The following is a 19,095-nucleotide window of genomic DNA, read 5'->3' as shown; positions in this document are numbered from 1 at the left end:
TGTTACAGCAATTGTGGAAAAGTTTGGCAGTTTTTAAAATAAATTTAAACATATATTTGACATGCCCCAGTGATCTCACACCTTGGTATTTACCCAAGAGAAATGAAATATATGTCCATATCCGTATTGATTTTTATCTGTTTGATTTATTAATTTGTGAGATTACTATAAATACAGTGAGATTTTAACCATAAGATTTTCTAAATATTCCTGTAGTTGTATGAATTTTTTGCTTTATGTAGTTGTAATCTATTTTCCCGGTGAATAGAATGCTTAATGTAATAAGTATCTTATATGTAGAATTGTTTTTTTGCCTTAAAGTCTGTTTTTTTTTTTTTTTTTTAATACTAATGTAGCTGCTTTAGTTTTCTTTGGTTAAAGCAGGGTCAGTAAAGTATGTTCTATGGGCCAAATCCTACCTGCAGCTCATATTTGTAAACAAAGTTTTATCGGAACACAGCCTGTTCCGTTTAAGTATTGTCAGTGACTGCATTCATGCCACAAGGCAGAGCTGAATTACTATTACAGAGGCTGTACAAAGCTGAAAACATTTACCATCTCATCCTTCACAGAAAAAGTTTGCCATCTCTTGGGTTACATTATACGTGGATATACTTCTGCCTTTCAATGTCTTTATTTAGATATATCTCTTGAAAGTAGCATAAAGGTAGATTATTTTTTAAATCCAGTTTTTTATTTAGCTTACAGCCTTAGAGCATTCAGTCTATCTCTACATCTAATGAAATTAATGATATGTTTGAATTTATTTGTACTACCTTTTTGTACTATCTTTTATGTTACCTTCTCTTATCATGCCCTGTGTATGCTTTTTTCCCCCTCTTCTCATATATCTTTCATTCTTTTAGATTTTTTCTTAAGCCCTTCCCCGCCTTTCCACTCACAATAGTTTGGTAATTTTACACGCTCTATTTCTAGTTGTTATTCTTGAAATTTAAACATTCATTCTTAACTTACTAAGCTCCCCTTTGGGCATATGTTGTGTTTTTTTTTTTTTTTTTTTTTTTACCCCCAAAAAAATTTTTTTTTTTTTTTAAATTTAAACATTTTTTTTTAACTTTCAAACCCCCCCTTTGGGCAATTTTTTTTTTTTTTTAAATTTAAACATTTTTTTTTAACTTTCAAACCCCCCCTTTGGGCAATTTTTTTTTTTTTTTAAATTTAAACATTTTTTTTTAACTTTCAAACCCCCCCTTTGGGCAATTTTTTTTTTTTTTTTTTTTTTTTTTTTTTTAACCCCCAAAGACATTATTACTATTATTTCATACACATAGTTAGTTTAAAAATAGCTACATATTTACCACTTTTTTGTTCTTTATTACTTCTTAAAGATGGGATTACTTTCCTTTAGTCTAAGCACAGTAGTCCCCCATTATACAGGGTTTCACTTTCCGTGGTTTCAATTACCTGGTCAACTGTGATCCAAAAACAATAACATGGAAAATTCCAGAAATAAGAAATTCCTAAGTTTTAAATTAGTTTTCAATAGTAGCCTAACACTATGTCACAATGCCTATGTCATTCAGCACACTTAATCTTATCATAGGCATTTTATCATCTCACATCATCACAAGAAGGGTAAAGTACGATACAGTAAGCTATTCTGAGAGACCACATTCACATAGCTTTTATTACACATTATAATTGTTCCATTATCACCTATTGTGTTGTTATTCTTGTACTGTGCCTAATTTATAAATTAAACTTTATCGTAGGTATGTATGTATAGGAACCACCATAGTGTATATAGGGTTTGATACTATCTCTGGTTTCAGGCACCTACTGCGGATCTTGGAACATATGTCCCTCAGATGGAGGGTGGAAGGGACTACTGTATTTTAAAATATTTTTTTAGTGAGTATCTTAATTTTTTAAAAAAATTATTGGTATATTTAGACCATTCAAATTAAAAGTGATTGTTGGTATAGCTGGATTAATATCCACCACATTTGTAACTGTTTTCTACTCATTGTACTTGCTCTTCATTTTTTTTTTTTTATCTTGTCCTCTTTTTCTGCCAGCATTTGGTGTTGTCAGTGTTCTGGGTTTGGCCATTCTAATAGGTGTGTAGTGGTATCTCACTCCTTTAGTTTTCATTTCTCTGATGACATATGATGTGGAGAATCTTTTCATATGCTTTTCATCTGTATATCTTTCTTTCGTGAGGTGCCTGTTAAGGTCTTTGGCCCATTTTCAGAATCAGGTTGTTTGTTTCTTACTGTTAAATTTTAATAGTTCTTTATCAGATTTGTCCAGACCTTTCTTTTCTAGTTGTTGAAAATGCTACATTTTTACTAATATAGATAAGATACTTTGTATATAAACTGAAGTTTATATATTAATAGCCTTATCTAAACTTTCAGGATTGTTTTATAAACTCTTGTTGCTGTTTTCTAGATAGAATATCTCTGTCCAACAATCCACCTCCAATGCTGCATTAACTAATTCTTCAATAGTAATTAAGCACACCTGTTCTAGAATGTATCTTTTTCTCCCATAATGTCTTATACATGGCAGTACTCATTATGTAACTAAATTTTTTTTTTTTTCCTTTTTGTCTTTTTTCGTGACCGGCAACGGATCACAACCCTCAGTGTCTGGCCACGGGATCGCAACCCTCGGTGTTGCTCCCGCCCCTTGCTCAGCCAGTGAGCAGCCGGTCTGTATGTGGGATCCGAACCCTCGGCGGGAGCGCCACCGCACTTCCCAAGCGGCGCACTATAGCAGTGCGCCACCGGGCCGGCCCCGTAACTAAATTTTTTGACCAAGTAACAGTGCAGTAGAGAAACATAATCATTATAGTCGGCTTGCTTTCTTCACGTCTCATGTAGTGATGTGATAAAAAGGAGGAAGAAGAAACAAGTTTGCACAAATTCTGATCCAACAGAGAACTCTGTGTGGGCTCATATATCTCTCTCTTTCTACTACACTTTTTGGTCTTATTAGTCTTGGTATCACTGAGCATGCCTTTCTAAAATTTTATGAAAATCATTTGACTGGCAGGAAATAGTAGTAGTAGTAGTATAAACATGTTTCTAGACTTTTATATTTCATACTTTTGACATATTTAGAAGTGAATTTTAGAACTGATGAACAGGTGTTCTACCAACCTGAAGAAAGCAGCAGTAAGGTTTTCATACAGAGATACTCCTCATAAGACACTTGAAGCCTCTGTAACTCAGATGAAACAAATAGCATATGTTTACATTGTTCATACATGCAGGGTAGAGCCATTCTCTGCCTGTGAAAGACAAATATCAGTGTTTCAGTTAGATAGAAATCTACTAATTTCAAAAAAATGTACATTTTTGTTTTGCAGATCTGTGAACTCTTAATAAAGGAAAGCATAACTATTGCTATTAATGCTAATTCCATATAGACTCACAATTTCAGAGAACTTTCCTTAAAATTGTTCCTCAGCCTACAGTATCTTTACACTGTAGACATTACTTTTCTATCATGCATGCCATTTATTGTTTTATTTACTTAAGTGTTTAGAATTTGTTCTTACAGAATTTATTAGCAGTTGTACATTTGAATCAAAGTTTATCATTTGAATATGGCCAATTAGACAACACAGTTTTAGAGCCTACCCACTTGAGAAAGGTATTTTTTTCCCCACAACATTCCATCCTAAAGACAACCATGTGTGATATTATTTATAGTTATGTAAAGGTCCACAACTAGAACTTGATGCTAGACTTTCTGATATCCAAAATCTGCCTCTGACAGACATGTGACTGAATATCCTTTTAACTAAAAGTATCAAATCAGTTTCTTGATTATGATTCTCAGTCATTATCACATCTACAATTTCTATTGATCTCTAAAGTTTCCTGACTTTTGAAATGACACTAAGAGCCTAAAACTGTACCCAGTTCATGGCTTTTAAAATACTTTAATATCTTTTTTTTTTTTTAAGTTTCTGACAGAAAGTGATTTTAGACTCAACAGAAAGAAAAAAATTATTTTTCTCTACTGAAGATGTGGTTTACTTCTTTATATGATAAAATAAATTAGATATGAATTGTATGTTGCCCAAGTGATCACAGAGGAGTTCCCATGGCTCTTCAAAATTAAAATCTGCTCTTACCAAAGAGGCATCTTCTCAATCCCCTAACAGTAATTAAGCACTCCTTTTCTGGGATATATCTTTTTCTCCTTTAGTTTCTTATACATGATTATATTCCTCATATAACTGAACATTGCAACAAAGTTACAGTTTAGTAAAGTACAGTAAAAACATTGTGGTTGGCTGTAAAAAAACAAAAAGTACTTTTCACAACATTCTGACCCAAGGACAACCAAGAGAGTCTGTTTTATAGCTACCCATAAGGTCAGAACTTCAATGTATACTTGCTGACTCCCAAAATCTGCCTATCCCAGACACCAGAGTAGTATGGAAACACAGTGGGCTAAGAAAAAAGAGGTGGAGGCCTACATAAAGACACAAGAATGAGAAGTGAGAATGCCCTCCTCAAAACTATTTTTCCTATAGCCATCTATTCTCCAAAACAGCTGAACACCAAGTAATAATAATACTTTAACAAGGCAAAATCTTTAAAAAGTACTCTTCTGTATCCCATAATGAAAATGAAACTACATAAATTTGTTCAGAAAAATTTCTATAATTCCCACTTGTAAGGAATGTATGTGGCATGATCAAGTTGTGCTGTACTGCTTAAATCTGAATTTGAGTGCCCTAGTAATAAAAACTCTGAATTAAATTACTTCAGTTTTATAAATGAGAAGGATAAGTTGGTGTTTCATATAAAATCTCTGTTCATGATTTAATCCCAATTAAATGACTTCAAACTGCTTATTAGAAAGTGACTATAAACAGTAAACACTGGCAATACGAAATTTTTTAAAAAGCATGGTTGAATTCTGAAATGAGTAACAATGATTTCAGTGTCCAGATAAACCATATGTATTTACCCATTAACTTAAAATTGGATCAAACAACCTAATCTTGTTACATTGTGATATAGTGGTTTGAACAGACTTCTTTTTGGCAGTAGTCAAGATGACTTCTTTCTTGTGTCAGTGTGGTCTGGCCAAGCACATGGTTAGTACCTATAGCTAAAGGCTGAGCTATGAGCCTATCAATTTTAAATTAACTAGTAAATACATTTGGTTTATATGGAAACTCAAGACATTGTGACTTATGGCCCTATCTGTTTCATTCATATGCTTCATCATGTTGCTTCTCACTATGAAGCCTGCTCCTTCTCTTAGAAGTCTCAGCTCAAATGATAACTCCTCCAAGAGGCCATTAGCTACCTTATCTCAAATAGACCTCTCTCTAGTAAAAACTCTAACATAACTGAAATTATTTTATTTATTTGGTGGTTATCTGTGTCTCCTCCACTAACATGTAAGCAACTAAAGGTCAGGAACCTTATTTGTGTTATTCTCTGCTACAGACATGTACTAGGCACATAGTAGCAGTATAATATTTGTTGTTACCCTCTAATCCATTCTGGTTTCTTTCTGCTCCTAGAATAAAATCTAAACTCTATTTCATGGCTTACAGGATTCTGCTTATCTTTGCCCCTGTTCACTTCTCTAAGCTCATATTATATCCTCGGTGGCCGTCTCTCAATTCCTAACACATCCCAAGCTTGTTTCAAGTCTTTGCACTTGTTTCTTCTGCTTGGAATGCCCTACCCTTTCACATAGGTTGTTCGTTTGTACCATTTAATGCTCAGCTACTTGAAGAGGCCTTCTGTAGTCAGAAAATCTAAAGTATTAGCACAACCCCCCCACCCCAGTCACACTATCCTATCATGGCTCTATGAAATGATTTTGGTCATTTATTTGCATTCCCCTATCAGAATGTTAACAAGGGCCTCACCTATTTTATTCACTAATATCCTAAGCTCCTAAAATAGTGCCTGGCCCTTGGTAAGCACTCAAATATCATTGAATGAATACAGTGCTGGATAAGTATCACCAATGGAGAAACACCAAGTTTAACTTATTAGTTCAGCCAGGATTTTTGATAGTTTTCTATACTGCTAGCCTAGTAGCGGGAAACCTGAATCTGTGCTTTAGGTAGTTCTCATTTATCCTTAAGATGTGTGGCCTTGGAATTACCTCACCATCTGCAACTTCTTGCACACTGCCTAAGAATCTCTTTAAAAATATCAGGGACTAGTTATCATCCACTCCGTACTAAAACATTTAACAATAATGGGAGCTTACTATATTGTAAGTCAGGCCCTTCCATTTAACACTCAGCTCAAATACATGCTTTTCTATAACTCCTACTCATTATTTTTATACCTGGCACACCCAACAGAAAGTATGTTTGCTATATTGTCATAGAATGTCTCTTTAGACTGTCCTCAGTGGTCTCAAGTCTCCTTTTCTCTTTCCTCCAAATATCCCATGTTCAACAGTTAGTGTTAATTTCCAAACTCCTTGGCACTCTGAAGACATTTCAGGTTGTCACTGTTAACTCTTAGTGTAGTACTCAGTTCAGAAAACAAACTACTAATAATGAATTTACTCACACAGAGACTGTTATTTTACTAATGTGTTTTAAGATTTCAGTAATCTCAGTAATTTTCTTGAGCCCTTATCAATAACACCCAGAGCTCACAATTAAGGAAATCTCCATCTTTTTTCACATAGACACAAATCTTCATTTTTTACTCTTCTCAGACCATGGGTGTATGTGTATACTCCCTGTTTACATTCTAATAAAGGAGATACGCTATGGGCACAAAAAGTAGTGTTACAGGTAGGAAATGAGAAGAACTAGGGATATAGAACAGAGAGGTCATGAATCTGGTGATGTGAACACCATGAACTGAAGGTATGTTTGAAGAATGGATCAGCTGAGTGGGAGCAAAGATTTGTGTGGAGGAGAAAAAGAAAGAAAGTGAGGCCTGGAAAGCCTGAAACCATGCAGGCTATGCACTGGGTGATCAGTGAGGTGATACTGAAGACATCTGCATGTTGGGGAGATACGTGATATGATCAGAACTGTGCTTGAGGAAGGAAACATTAGCCAGCACAGTGAAGGATACATTGGAGATGAAAACAACTGAGGAAACAATTGCAATGAGGTAAGGGGGAATAGGCATCTGAAATACTTCACAGATAGAGACGTAGGCCTGGAGCATCTGTATCGATATCTCCTCTCCCTCAGCCTAGATGTTCTCATCTGTGATTCTTTCTACTGAATCCATAGGAGTTTTATTATGCACCTTTTCCTTTCTAGAATAAGATTATATAATTAAAACAGTATCACAGTAAGATTCCTCGTTACTTGCCAGAGACTTTACTGACCTCAGAGATGCCCACTGTTTAAAAAATATCCTTAAACATGCCCTGGGACGGTAATAATGACACATGCACATTTGCTCTACATTACAGTTGGCCTGTCCCAAGTATTGATAAACAACTCTATTTCAAGTTTGCCCAGTTCCTAGATACCTGGTAGAATTGATTCAGTCCTAGTTTTCACAACAGCAGTCAATCAGGAAAACATGAGCTGGTTAAAAATATCCTGTGAATACAGGGAAAATGACTCACATATGACTTACTCATTAATAATCAGATCAGGAGCAAAACACAGCAGGTTTGAACTTGACTGTTTATATGATCTCCACCCCAGGGCAAATGCCATGAGAAACATCCATGAGTATTGCAGTAGGGTCATTTGGTCATCCAGGTGTAAGTTTCTGAATCCTGAATTAAGAGAAATAAAGGTGTGAGACAGTACTTTAATTGCCAAAGAGAAGATCATCTCTATGGAAACTGCCAAAGGGCAGTTTGATCAATTAGCTTTGTTTTGGGGGATTCCTAACAGGTAAAGAAAATGAGACACAAAGTGAACACAGTTTTCCTTTGTCATCTGACATATGAAGACAGAAGCCCTCAGTGCTTTCTAACAGAATTTAATGTAAGAAAACTCAGAGTAGCCAGTTTTTGTCACTAGTTGCCTATTTAAGTACACATGAACTAAATAGTAATATAGAAAGCCAAGAGTTCTAGCTTAGGACATTAATCAATGAATTTCAACTTAAAAACTTGCTCTGATACTTACCTCTTTCTCCCTATTCTTGTTCTGTCCTTAGTTATTTGTGTGAACATTCCAACAGGAAAACTTTCATTTAAAACCATCTTAAAAATTAGACTAAAATTTACATTCAATGTGTAGCATTTCATTTAGTGAAAAGTTAAAATAATTTTACTTTAGTACATTTTGACAGAGAGTCAACATATCTGATGATTACCAGTTTTACAAACAACATGATTTTTATTTTTTTAATTTTTTTTATTTTTTTTGTCTTTTGTCTTTTTTCCGTGTCCAGCAACGGATCGCAACCCTCAGTGTTGCCCCCGTACCGGACTGGGGACCGGCAACGGGATCGCAAGCCTCGGTGTTGCTCCCGCGCCTCGCTCAGCCAGTGAGCGGGAGCAGGTCTGTATGTGGGATCCGAACCCTCGGACGGGAGCGCCGCCGCGCTTCCCAAGCGGCGCACTATCCAGTGCGCCACCGGGCCGGCCCAAACAACATGATTTTTAAAAGTGAGATACTGAAGGAAAACAAAATGGAATGTGGTGTACGGCCATATCACCCTGAATGTGCTTGATCTCATCTGATCTCAGAAGCTAAGCAGGGTCAGACCTGGTTAGTACTTGGATGGGAAACAAGTGGAATTTGTAGAAATATTACACATTTTCTTCCCCTAGACTTCAGTATAAAAGGATTTTTTTGTGTGTGTGTGACTGGTAAGGGGATCGGAACCCTTGGCTTGGTGTTGCCCACACCGCGCACCAGCCATCCCTATATAGGATCCAAACCCGTGGTGGGAGCGCTGCTGCACTCCCAGCACTGCACTCTCCCGAGTGAGCCACGGGGTCGGCCCTGTATAAAAGGAATTTTGAACAAGTCTTGTAACTCTAGTTCTTTTTTTTTTTTTTTTCCTTTTTCGTGTCCGGCAATGGACCACAACCCTCAGTGTTGCGCCCGTACCGGATCGGGACTGGCAACGGGATCGCAACCCTCGGTGCTGCGCCCACCCCTCGCTCAGCCAGTGAGCGGGAACCGGTCTGTATGTGGGATCCGAACCCTCGGCGGGAGCGCCACCGCGCTCCCAAGTGGTGCACTGTAGCAGTGCGCCACCGGGCCGGCCCGTAACTCTTAGTTCTTACATTACATCATCCTATCTGAAATTACTATGATATGGGTAATGGTCTGAAAGGAGCAATGTAAAGTTTTATTATAGACTCCTCGCTTGCTCCCCGCTTCTTAGTACCCAAAACTGAGTAAGAGAAACAAGATATACCATAGGATTATAAAAAGCCAGAGTGTTTTTATTCAACTAAATACAAAGGTTTACACTGTAGCTCTGCCCCTCTTTGCATCTTACCTGGTATCGCCTTTGCCCATTTCACTGCTGCAACCACTTGCCGCCCACCTAACATGTTGAGTGTGGACATGATCCTCCAAGTCGTATCTGGAACAGAGCTATCATATCCTGCATATATCACCTCAGGTTCAATGACCTCCAACAGTGACACCAGGGTAGGGGTGAGTTGTAATGATGTAGGAACTACTGTTCTGTTAGCAGGATTTTCAGAAGTTTCTTGTGAGACTCCTGTAGTGGTCTGCTGAATTCCTTTTATCTTTTTCTTTGTTTTTCGAGCTGCAGGTATTAAAAAAATACATTGAAATGAATTTTGTAATGGGAAGGTCTGGGCTACATAGTTATTCAACAGGTATCTTTAATTTCTGAAACTTAATGAAGGAAGAGAAATATTTATTTAGCAATCATGATAAAGCGACATGGAAGAGAAAAAAAGGTTGTTTTTTTTTTCCTGAAAGCCAAAAATCAACAGGAACCCATTCACATTGATTTTTGTCTCACCTCCACTCTAAATGTGAAAATTTCATTGGTTATATAAGACAAATTACTTTTATTATCAAATGAAAGAAAGAATCTGTTTAAGCTTGTAATAGCAGATTACAATCTGTGGTTTAGGGTTGATCTAAATTATGGTAGTATATATAATAAGAGAGCCACATTATTTATACACTTGTACAAAGCCCCCTTCTTATCAGGATAGGAAGATGACATAGCAGGTTGTGTGCAAAACATTGTATTAGTTCTAACAACAGTAAAGTCCACTTTACGTGATAGATACTACTTTTGGGGAGAAGACATTAGGGGAGATGAAAAGAAAAACTACATTTCTCCACATAATTTATCAGTGGGAAATTTCCCTTTTAAAAGGGAGATTTATGCTGATGACTCTATAAAACTAAAGCGTCCATTTTCATATTATATATAAAGTAAGTAAAGTTTTAGCTCTGACTTTGTATAGAACAGTATAATCAAATTACAGTATGGATTCTGTAGAGTTTTTTTTTCCCCTGAAGTTATTTGTTTTAGTGACTAAATAAGAATTACATTATTCTCTTAAAGAGAAAGTACTCAGAGTGCCAAGAAGGGCAAGGAATGTAATTATGAAAGAAAAAATGTACCTGCCTCAGTTATCACGGATACAAAGCATTTTGTAAAGAGAAAATTAAATATAAATCACCTTTTAAGATAATTATTAGATACTTTGTCTCTAAAATGACAAACACATAGTTTGTGGAGGACAGATATGGTGGAGGGAACTATATCTCAATGTCCAGTGTTAGAACAGAAAAAAGCCTGTTGTTTACATTGAATAGAATGGTTCCAGTCTTACTGTACTGTATTCTTTGTTGAATGGGCTACTGAGAAATTTAAGAATTTTAAGTGAACATTTCAAAACAGAGAACAGGATCATGACAACTATTCTAATTTAGTTTATCACGCTCTCTTGGAAGCATGGTATAGTATAGCAGTAACAAGCACAAATCTGAAACAAGCATGTTTGGATTTAAATCCTTGTTCTGCCATTTTGTAGCTGGGTATCTGTCCAAGTTTCTCCATGGCTTAGTTTCCTCATCTGTAAAATGTGCATAATATTAATCTCTACACCTCATAGGGTTGCTGTGAGAAGTAAATCAGTTAAAATATGTAAAATGCTTAGAACAGTTCTGGCACACAGTAAATACCACATAAGAGCTATCATTACCTCAACTTGTAGGAGAATATGTTTTTAGACTATTTTAGATGCAGATAGTAAAACTCTATAGAGAAGAGATAAAATTTAAAAAAGGAAGAGCTCCTATACAGAAAGAAACCCTTTAAACAACCAAAAGTATCTCACTGAAACCCAGATCCCAAATCATGGAATGTACTTTGTTGACGATGTAAAAGAGAACATGCATGCTCCAAATCAATACATTGAAAAAGAACTGTAAAAAACCTCAATTAGGGCCAGCCCGGTGGCGCACTCGGTAGAGTGCGGCACTTGGGAGCACAGCGGCGCTCCCGCCGAGGGTTCGGATCCCATATAGAAACCGGTCCGCTCACTGGTTGAGCACGGTGTGGGCGCGACACTGAGGGTTGCGATCCTGTTGCCAGTCGCGGTACGGGCGCGACACCGAGGGTTGCGATCCCGTTGCCGGTCGCGGTACGGGCGCGACACCGAGGGTTGCGATCCCGTTGCCGGTCGCGGTACGGGCGCGACACCGAGGGTTGCTATCCCGTTACCGGTCACGGAAAAAAAAAGACAAAAAGGAAAAAAAAAAACAAAAACAAACCTCAATTAACCACAATATTAAATGGTCTAGAATGCAAGTTTCTACACTGCATGTTAGAACAAAAACAAAAGGATGTCAAACTGGAAGATTTTTAAAAATAATTTTCTGTGACTCAGTGTATAATTAAATTTCTTACTATTAATTTATAGTCCTAAATGAGAGCACTGATGCTTTTGAATAAAGCTCAAAAAGTGTTAGTGAAGCCAATTGTGTTGTACTGATTAGAGCAAGAAATAGTATTAAGGGGCTGGCCCGGTGGCGCACTGGATAGTGCGCTGCTTGGGAAGCGTGGCGGCGCTCCCGCCCGAGGATTCGGATCCCACATACAGACCGGTTCCCGCTCACTGGCTGAGCGAGGCGCGGGAGCAACACCGAGGGTTGCGATCCCATTGCCGGACACGGAAAAAGACAAAAGACAAAAAAAAAAAAAAAGAAAAAGAAAGAAAAAGAAATAGTATTAATACATTTCCAAAATATCTTCAGCAAGGGTTTGTTAATAGAATAATTTAGTTAAGCAATCATTATTTTCAAGCAATTTAGTTAATAAAATTTTGCTCTATATAAATTCCTGACTCATTGGACCGTTCAGTAGGTTAGCAGTTAGTATTCATTTTCTATAGAAGTGTTTATGAATCTGGTAACTCCACTTCCTCCTTAATAAAGAAACCTTATTTAATTTAAAACATATTAGCACTCAATTATGAGAACATGCTAATGTTATTTAAAGTAAATTTTAAATATGCTAATAATAATAATAATAATAAAATAATACAAGGTAAGAAATCTGATAATACTGTAGCCTACTTGCCTTGCCTATAAGTTCCATTTGACTGTTTTTACAAAAATAAAACTACTTTGGAATTATTATAATGTACCTTAAAATGAAATGAGTATAAAATGGTTAGGTTCATCATTAAAAAACTTATTTGTTCTTAAATGGCAGGCTCTTTAGGCAGTGAAGAAGGCTGCCTTAAAATAAACCTTGAGATTTACTTGGTATGGGACAAAAGTATCAAAATACACCACTTGAAGTATTAAGTTACATTTGCAGAGGGAATTGGGCTCTGAGAGAGCTAGCTCACTTCTTCTTTAAGGCTATCATCAAAAATGCTTGGCTTAGGAGAAGCACTCAGGTGAACAAGAGAATATTTCTAAAGATTGTAAAAAAAAAAAGTGTGAAACACATGGCTCATCTATATCGTTCTTATGTATTATGGCCTGCCAGATATTTCTGGCACACATACATACCTATTCCAAATAAAGGTTTTAACATACTGGGATTAATTCAAAAGAAAAATAAGGCTTTCACACTACCCCCCACCCCCACCCCTGCCACACACCCTAAGAACTTAGATCTTTTAAGCCTTTCTTTCAATTTATCTACAAGTAGAAATAGATTATCAACTACATGATATGTGCTGCCTAACATCTAATATATTATGAAATGACAGACTAGAACTCTGTTCTACCATGTCATACAAAAAATGAATATAAGGTTAATCTTGGATCTGCTCTTAGGTGTTTTTAATAATATGAGGGTCAAAAACAACCTCTTTGAGTAAAATAATGTTTATCAAAGCCTAACATCTAGTAACTCTTGACAAATGCTAATTTCCCCACTATTCTGATATACTGACAACTTATAAAAGCATACTATTGGTTGTTTTCTAATACAGTATTTTGAGAAATTGCACCTCCAATTAAGTATATGCTTAAATTTTATTCATTCAAGAAAAAAATTCTGACAGACTTTCAACAAAAGATCCAACTAGAAATGGTAGAGATGGAATACTTGGTAATACAGAGAAAATAAGATGTCTCTCCCTGCCTTCCTCATCTTCCAGTGAGGTAAGGAAGGGCAAAGGACATTGCAGTTGATATTAAACTGTTTGCAAGAAGGAGGAGAAATAGGACAAACTTAGCAATCTAGTTCATTGGAATCATTACTTTCTAGTTGATAGATCTTCTTTTGAATAAAGAATTCCCTTATACCTTGGATGGGGGAGGAATTGCCCAGAGAAGCATTATAAACTTACAGCTCCAAAGATCTTAACCTTGATGTGTATTTGGGAAAGCATCTAAAAATGTTACTGGGTAAGCAACCGTTCTATTTTAGTGGTATGATAGAATTTTATTTGGGTTTGTCCTTTGAGCTTTATTCAAAACCTATAGTTCTAAGTACAAAATATCTGAGATAACAGGATAGAGAAAAGTAGTAAACCAATCACTAAAAACTCAAGTGCTTTAACATATTTAAATGGTCAAGGTATATTACATACTTAAGAGTTCAGAGAGCAGCAAAATGAAATTGAGTAAAATCTGGGCAGAGATTTGGTATGTAAGAAAATAAGGAATAACCATATTGTTTTTATAACAAAAGTACCCCACCTCTTGTGGCACTGAAAGCAAATGAATTTGTAATTAATCTTTGTATCTTTTGGAACACCTATAAGAAAGTGGGGAGCTGTCATTTTATTGAAATCAATGTTTAACATGTTAGCACTCTGCAGTCAAGTTTACAATCTGGTCATACTTACATAAAGTTTTGTGTGTGGTTGGGTAATTAGATTCTTTATAGTCATACCCATAAATCTACTTTATATTTAATAGCACATACGCACACAGTGTGTGCTAATAGCACCAACAGTTACATGATTGACTCTGTAACCTAACTAGATAGTAAACTCCTTGAATACGGGCATTATTATATTCATTTTTATGTCTAGTGACTGCCTTGTTGGTGAATACTTGATGAATGAAAGTGCTACCATCGCAGCAAATGCTAAGCACACGGGTTATTAGATCACCACCTCCTCCTTCATAGAACTTACAGTTTCAACTAGAGCAGAATTCCAAACTTTTTTCAGAGGAAGGTTTTTTAATGATGAGATCAATATTAATTATACAGCTTGTTATATAAACAGGGATCTGAAACTATGATTTGTAACTAGTTTCAGATGTCTTCTTTACTTGAAAAACAAAACAAAAACTAAACCCAACCAATGCCTCCTTGAGGAGTTTTTTTCTCTTTGCAGATCTGTAATAAAACATATCTGCAAGTAAAAGGGGAGTTTTTAAAAGGCAAGAGACAGGAAAATGGACATGTAAATATGTATGATACAGAAACATTTCCAACCCTAGGGAATAGTTTTGAGGCTGAAAAAAGGAATAAGATAAAAAGGATAGAAGTAAAGTTGCTTCAAGTTACGTAAGTTTCATTATTACACAGTTTTCTTTCTTAGTATATAGTCTGGCTGTTCTGAATTCAGTGTGTGTAACAAAAGCTGGTGAATAAACAGAATTTCACATATTCATGAAAAAAGTTCCTATTTTTATTGGGCAATAATATATAATTGTGCTAGTCAAGCACATATATAATGATTAAATTATTATGTCTGCTTACTTATATCTTAAAAAGTAAAATTACACATTTTTATATGATACAGAGACAAACAACTCCTTTCAGATATTTACATTACCTTCCAGGTTCATTCCAGCCTGAAGACATTTTCGATAGCGGCATGCTGGGCAGTTTTTTCTTCGAATTTTATCAATGATACAGTCATTTCTTCCAGCACAAAGATAGTTGTGTTGTCCTATATGGAATAAAAACCACTATTAAAATTTCACAGATCTTAAAGTGTATTACTTATGGAGAGCTACTTTCCTTTTTTGTGTTGGGTGGAACATAGCCAAGGCCTAAAGGCATGTTAAGGAAGGTACCAGTGTACTTGCCTACATTGTCATTACGAAGTTGAGAGATCAACTAAAAAAAAAGATAAAAATAAAAGTCTTTCTGTTCAACAAACTGAAAATAATTCATTAAAAAATATTTACTCCAGTATACATATATAAAAATACACAAATCATGTGTACCACTTAAAACATTTTCACAAACTGAGTGATCTCCATGTAATCAACCCTCAGATCAAGACATAGAATTATACCTCACAAGCCCCCTTTGTGCCCAATTCTAGTCAGTACCCACCAAGAGTAACCACCCTTTTGATAAACTGTGCTTTAAACAGTTCTTCCTTTAACAGTTACAGAAGATGTCTGTAATCACTATTTAATGATGACTTCTGACCTAATGCTAAAGAGGACTAATGAAAGAGGAAACTGGTTTAAAAATACTGTGGGAGTCCCAAAGGGAAAATGACTTTAATTCAACATTATGCCACCATATGCAAATAAAATGTGCCCCTCCTCCTCCCAATTTTAAATGAAGTGACAGGTAAACAGAAATATTTAATGTTGAATGTTAAGGTTGCCAGCAACTGGCTAGGTGAATCACAGACTTGGAAAACTAAGTATTGTTTACAGAGATTATCATTTTATATGCTTTTAGAATATCACAATGTTTGAATTCACCTTTGACCTCAAATATTAATTTAAAAATTGTTACTGTCTAAAATCTTCTGGTACTTAGTGGTAAATAATGTGTTAAAAAGTAGAACTGCAGTTCTCTCCTGGCAAAAATTTGCAAGGAAAATTTATAAAGAAAAGACTAAAAGTCTCCCCTACCTCCAAATGAACATTCTTTAAATCTTCTTTGAATCTGGTTATTGAATGTTGAAAAAAACTATCTGAAGATCTGCTGTCCTAGCAAAAACTGGAAGAAAAGTCTCCTACGCAAGACCAGCATGTCTAACTAAATACACTAGATAACTGAGAGTCTGTATACCTTACACGAGAGGGGATTGTCTTCACATGACTGCAGGACAATTCTCAAGAATAAATCACATTCAAAGAGAAGAGAAAAATGATAATTATCAACTCATTAGGTTGAATATACCTAGATCTGATTTCTGGGAAAAGATCCTTTATACCCAAGGACATCCTAAGATTTGACTTAGATGAAAACAAACTACATTCACTTTTTCCTAATACGATAAATGACAGTGTTCTTTAAATACTAGTTTTGGGTAGATGGTTAACTGTATCAGGTTCACTTCTTTACTTGTGAAGAACAGGCTTACAGTTGACTAACGGGCTGTTATTTATCTTTGTTCCAGAGCTTCTCTCTAATGTCAAATGTCTATCCCAGCTGTTTCAATTTCTTTATGTACCCTATAAGTTTCCTAGCTTCTGCAGACATGAAATGGAAGCAGTAACCCAATAATTCTATCCTCTATAAAGCAAAAAAGTAGGAAAAACAAATGCATCCATAGTTGAAGCAGTTACAATAAAAAGAAATTTTATACAATTTTATGTTGTCCCTTTCCATAGTATATCAAGATTGATCTGTGTAACCTATAATATATGGCAGAAGTAATGGTATGTCATATCTGAATATGTTATAAAAGACATTATGGTTCCACATTAGTCACTCTCTCTTGGATCATTTGTTCCAGGGAAGCCAGCTGCTATGTTGAGAGTAGCCCTAAAGGAGGCCAACATAATGAGGATGAATGAGCTTGGATGTGGATTCTCCAGCCCCAATCAGGACTTCAGATGATTGCAGCCTCCACCAATAACCTAAATGTAACCTCATGAGAGTCATGAGACCACCCAGCTAAGCTGCTTCCAGATTTGTAACTCTCAGAAATTGTATGATGTAATAAATGTTTATTGCCTTAAGCCACTAATTTTGGAGTTTTTTTTTTTTTTTTTTTTTTTTTTTTTTTACACAGCCACACATTTCTAATACAGTAGGGATAGTACCTTTTTTTTTTTTCTTTTTTTAAATGAATTTAAGTAGTTAAAAAAGGTAAGCCAAGAAAAATTAAGAAATGAATACAGCAGTGACGCATAGGCATGAGCGAGATCATCATAGTGGTACAGGAAATGGGCAACACGACAAAGGGCATGTAGAACATGCAGGCTGTATATCCTATTTGAAGTGTCTGAGGATCAAATGTATACTGTGACTATGAGCTTCAGCTTCTTTCTATATCTGCTCTCAATAACAGTATGATATAGTGGAAAGAACACTGGGTTGGGGGGAGGTACCAGGAAGCCCCTGATCTCAATCCCAGCTCGATTTCCTCTCTGTGTGATCTCAGTAACGTTCATTAATTTTTCCGAGTCTCTGTTTCCCTATATGTAAAGTTGGAAAATTAGCACCTACTTTGCTAGGATTCTGCAAAAGTTAAGAGGTAATTACGCAGGCTGTTCTTACAATAGTACCTAACACATTCTAAGCACTCAGTAATGCCAGCTATTATTTACTTCCCTTATGATTACTTTTATCTCAGTATTAAACTAGATTATAAACTGCCAGATGACAAGAGTTTACCATATACTTCTTAGGGAGTCAGTGTAGTAATGAGTTTAAGACCTGGTCTGGAGACAGCTGTGTTTAAATCCCAGCTCTGCCACTGAAATTCTCTGGGCCTCAGTTGCCTAGTCTATCAAGTACAAATCATAATGGCATCTAAGAGCTCACAGAGCCATTTATTAAATGGTATAATATATAATTTATATATATATATAAAACAGAGCACTTGACACATAAATTAAGGGAAAGTATGCCTATCTCCATTGTGACCTTCCAACAATGATTACATGCACTTTTGGGCAAAGGGAATATAAGAAAAAGGGACTCAGAAAAAAAAAGTCATTATTGACCTAGTATACATAGAAAGAAATGGAGCTACCTGCAGTTCTTTTCTGTATGCAGAAAAGTGACTCCCAACCATCATCATTACATAATTTTAGAATGTTTTCATCACTCCAAAAAGTACCTATACCCACTAGCAATTATTCCTCATTCCCCACTATCCCCAGCCCTTTCTTTCTGTCTCTATGGATTTGCCTATATACTAAAACCCACTGAGTCATACATTTTAAAAAGGTGAATTTTATGGTATCTGAATGGAAAAAAAAGGGGCCTTTACTAGTTCAATTACCTACTCGTGATGGGACTTTGAGTAAATGCAATTTTAGGAGAAAGATATAGACAGGAGTAAGAACTACATTATTTCTATTTCATTACTATGAAACATGCAAGTTTCTTGGTGATGCTCTTGTTCCTGGAATGTTAGGCATTGTGTTCAAGTCCTAACCCCTGGTATCTGTGACTATGACCTTATTTGGAAATAGGGTCTTTGTAGATGTAATCAAATTAACATGAAGATATATTGAATTAGGGTGGGCTATAATCCAATGACTGGTGTCTTTATAAAAAGAGGGAAATTTACTGTTTAATTTTATACATATATGTGGGGTACAGAGTAATATTTTGATACATGTATATACTGTGTGATGATCAAATCAGGCTAATTAACATGTCCATCACTGCATTTATCATTTCTTTGTGATGAGAACATCTGAACTCCTCTCCTCTAGCCATATGAAAATATGTAATAAATTATTAGACACCTAGCACTATTATAGAATATTAAAACTTATTAAGAAGAAGGAAATTTGGACAAAGACACAGGGAGAAGATTTTGTGTGACAATGGAGGCAGAGAC

General features: G+C 35.8%; 1 protein-coding gene across 1 annotated transcript in view; it reads right to left on the bottom strand.

Annotated features, from left to right (window-relative positions):
- The window catches only part of NR3C1 (nuclear receptor subfamily 3, group C, member 1 (glucocorticoid receptor)), a 114,406-nt gene that overhangs the window by 12,567 nt on the left and 82,744 nt on the right, over positions 1-19,095 (bottom strand). The window contains exons 4-7 of the mRNA XM_008593132.1: positions 15,157-15,273; positions 9,408-9,683; positions 7,575-7,719; positions 3,129-3,259 (exon numbers count right to left, since the gene is read on the bottom strand). Of these exons, the coding sequence (XP_008591354.1) occupies positions 3,129-3,259; positions 7,575-7,719; positions 9,408-9,683; positions 15,157-15,273 (669 nt within the window). The remainder of the gene's footprint in view (positions 1-3,128; positions 3,260-7,574; positions 7,720-9,407; positions 9,684-15,156; positions 15,274-19,095) is intronic.

This window comes from Galeopterus variegatus, unplaced genomic scaffold (genome assembly GCF_000696425.1).
Source record: "Galeopterus variegatus unplaced genomic scaffold, G_variegatus-3.0.2 Scaffold156, whole genome shotgun sequence".
Taxonomy (NCBI): Eukaryota; Metazoa; Chordata; class Mammalia; order Dermoptera; family Cynocephalidae; genus Galeopterus; species Galeopterus variegatus.
Note: the sequence above shows the minus strand (reverse complement) of the source record. Positions and strands in the feature narration are given on the sequence as shown.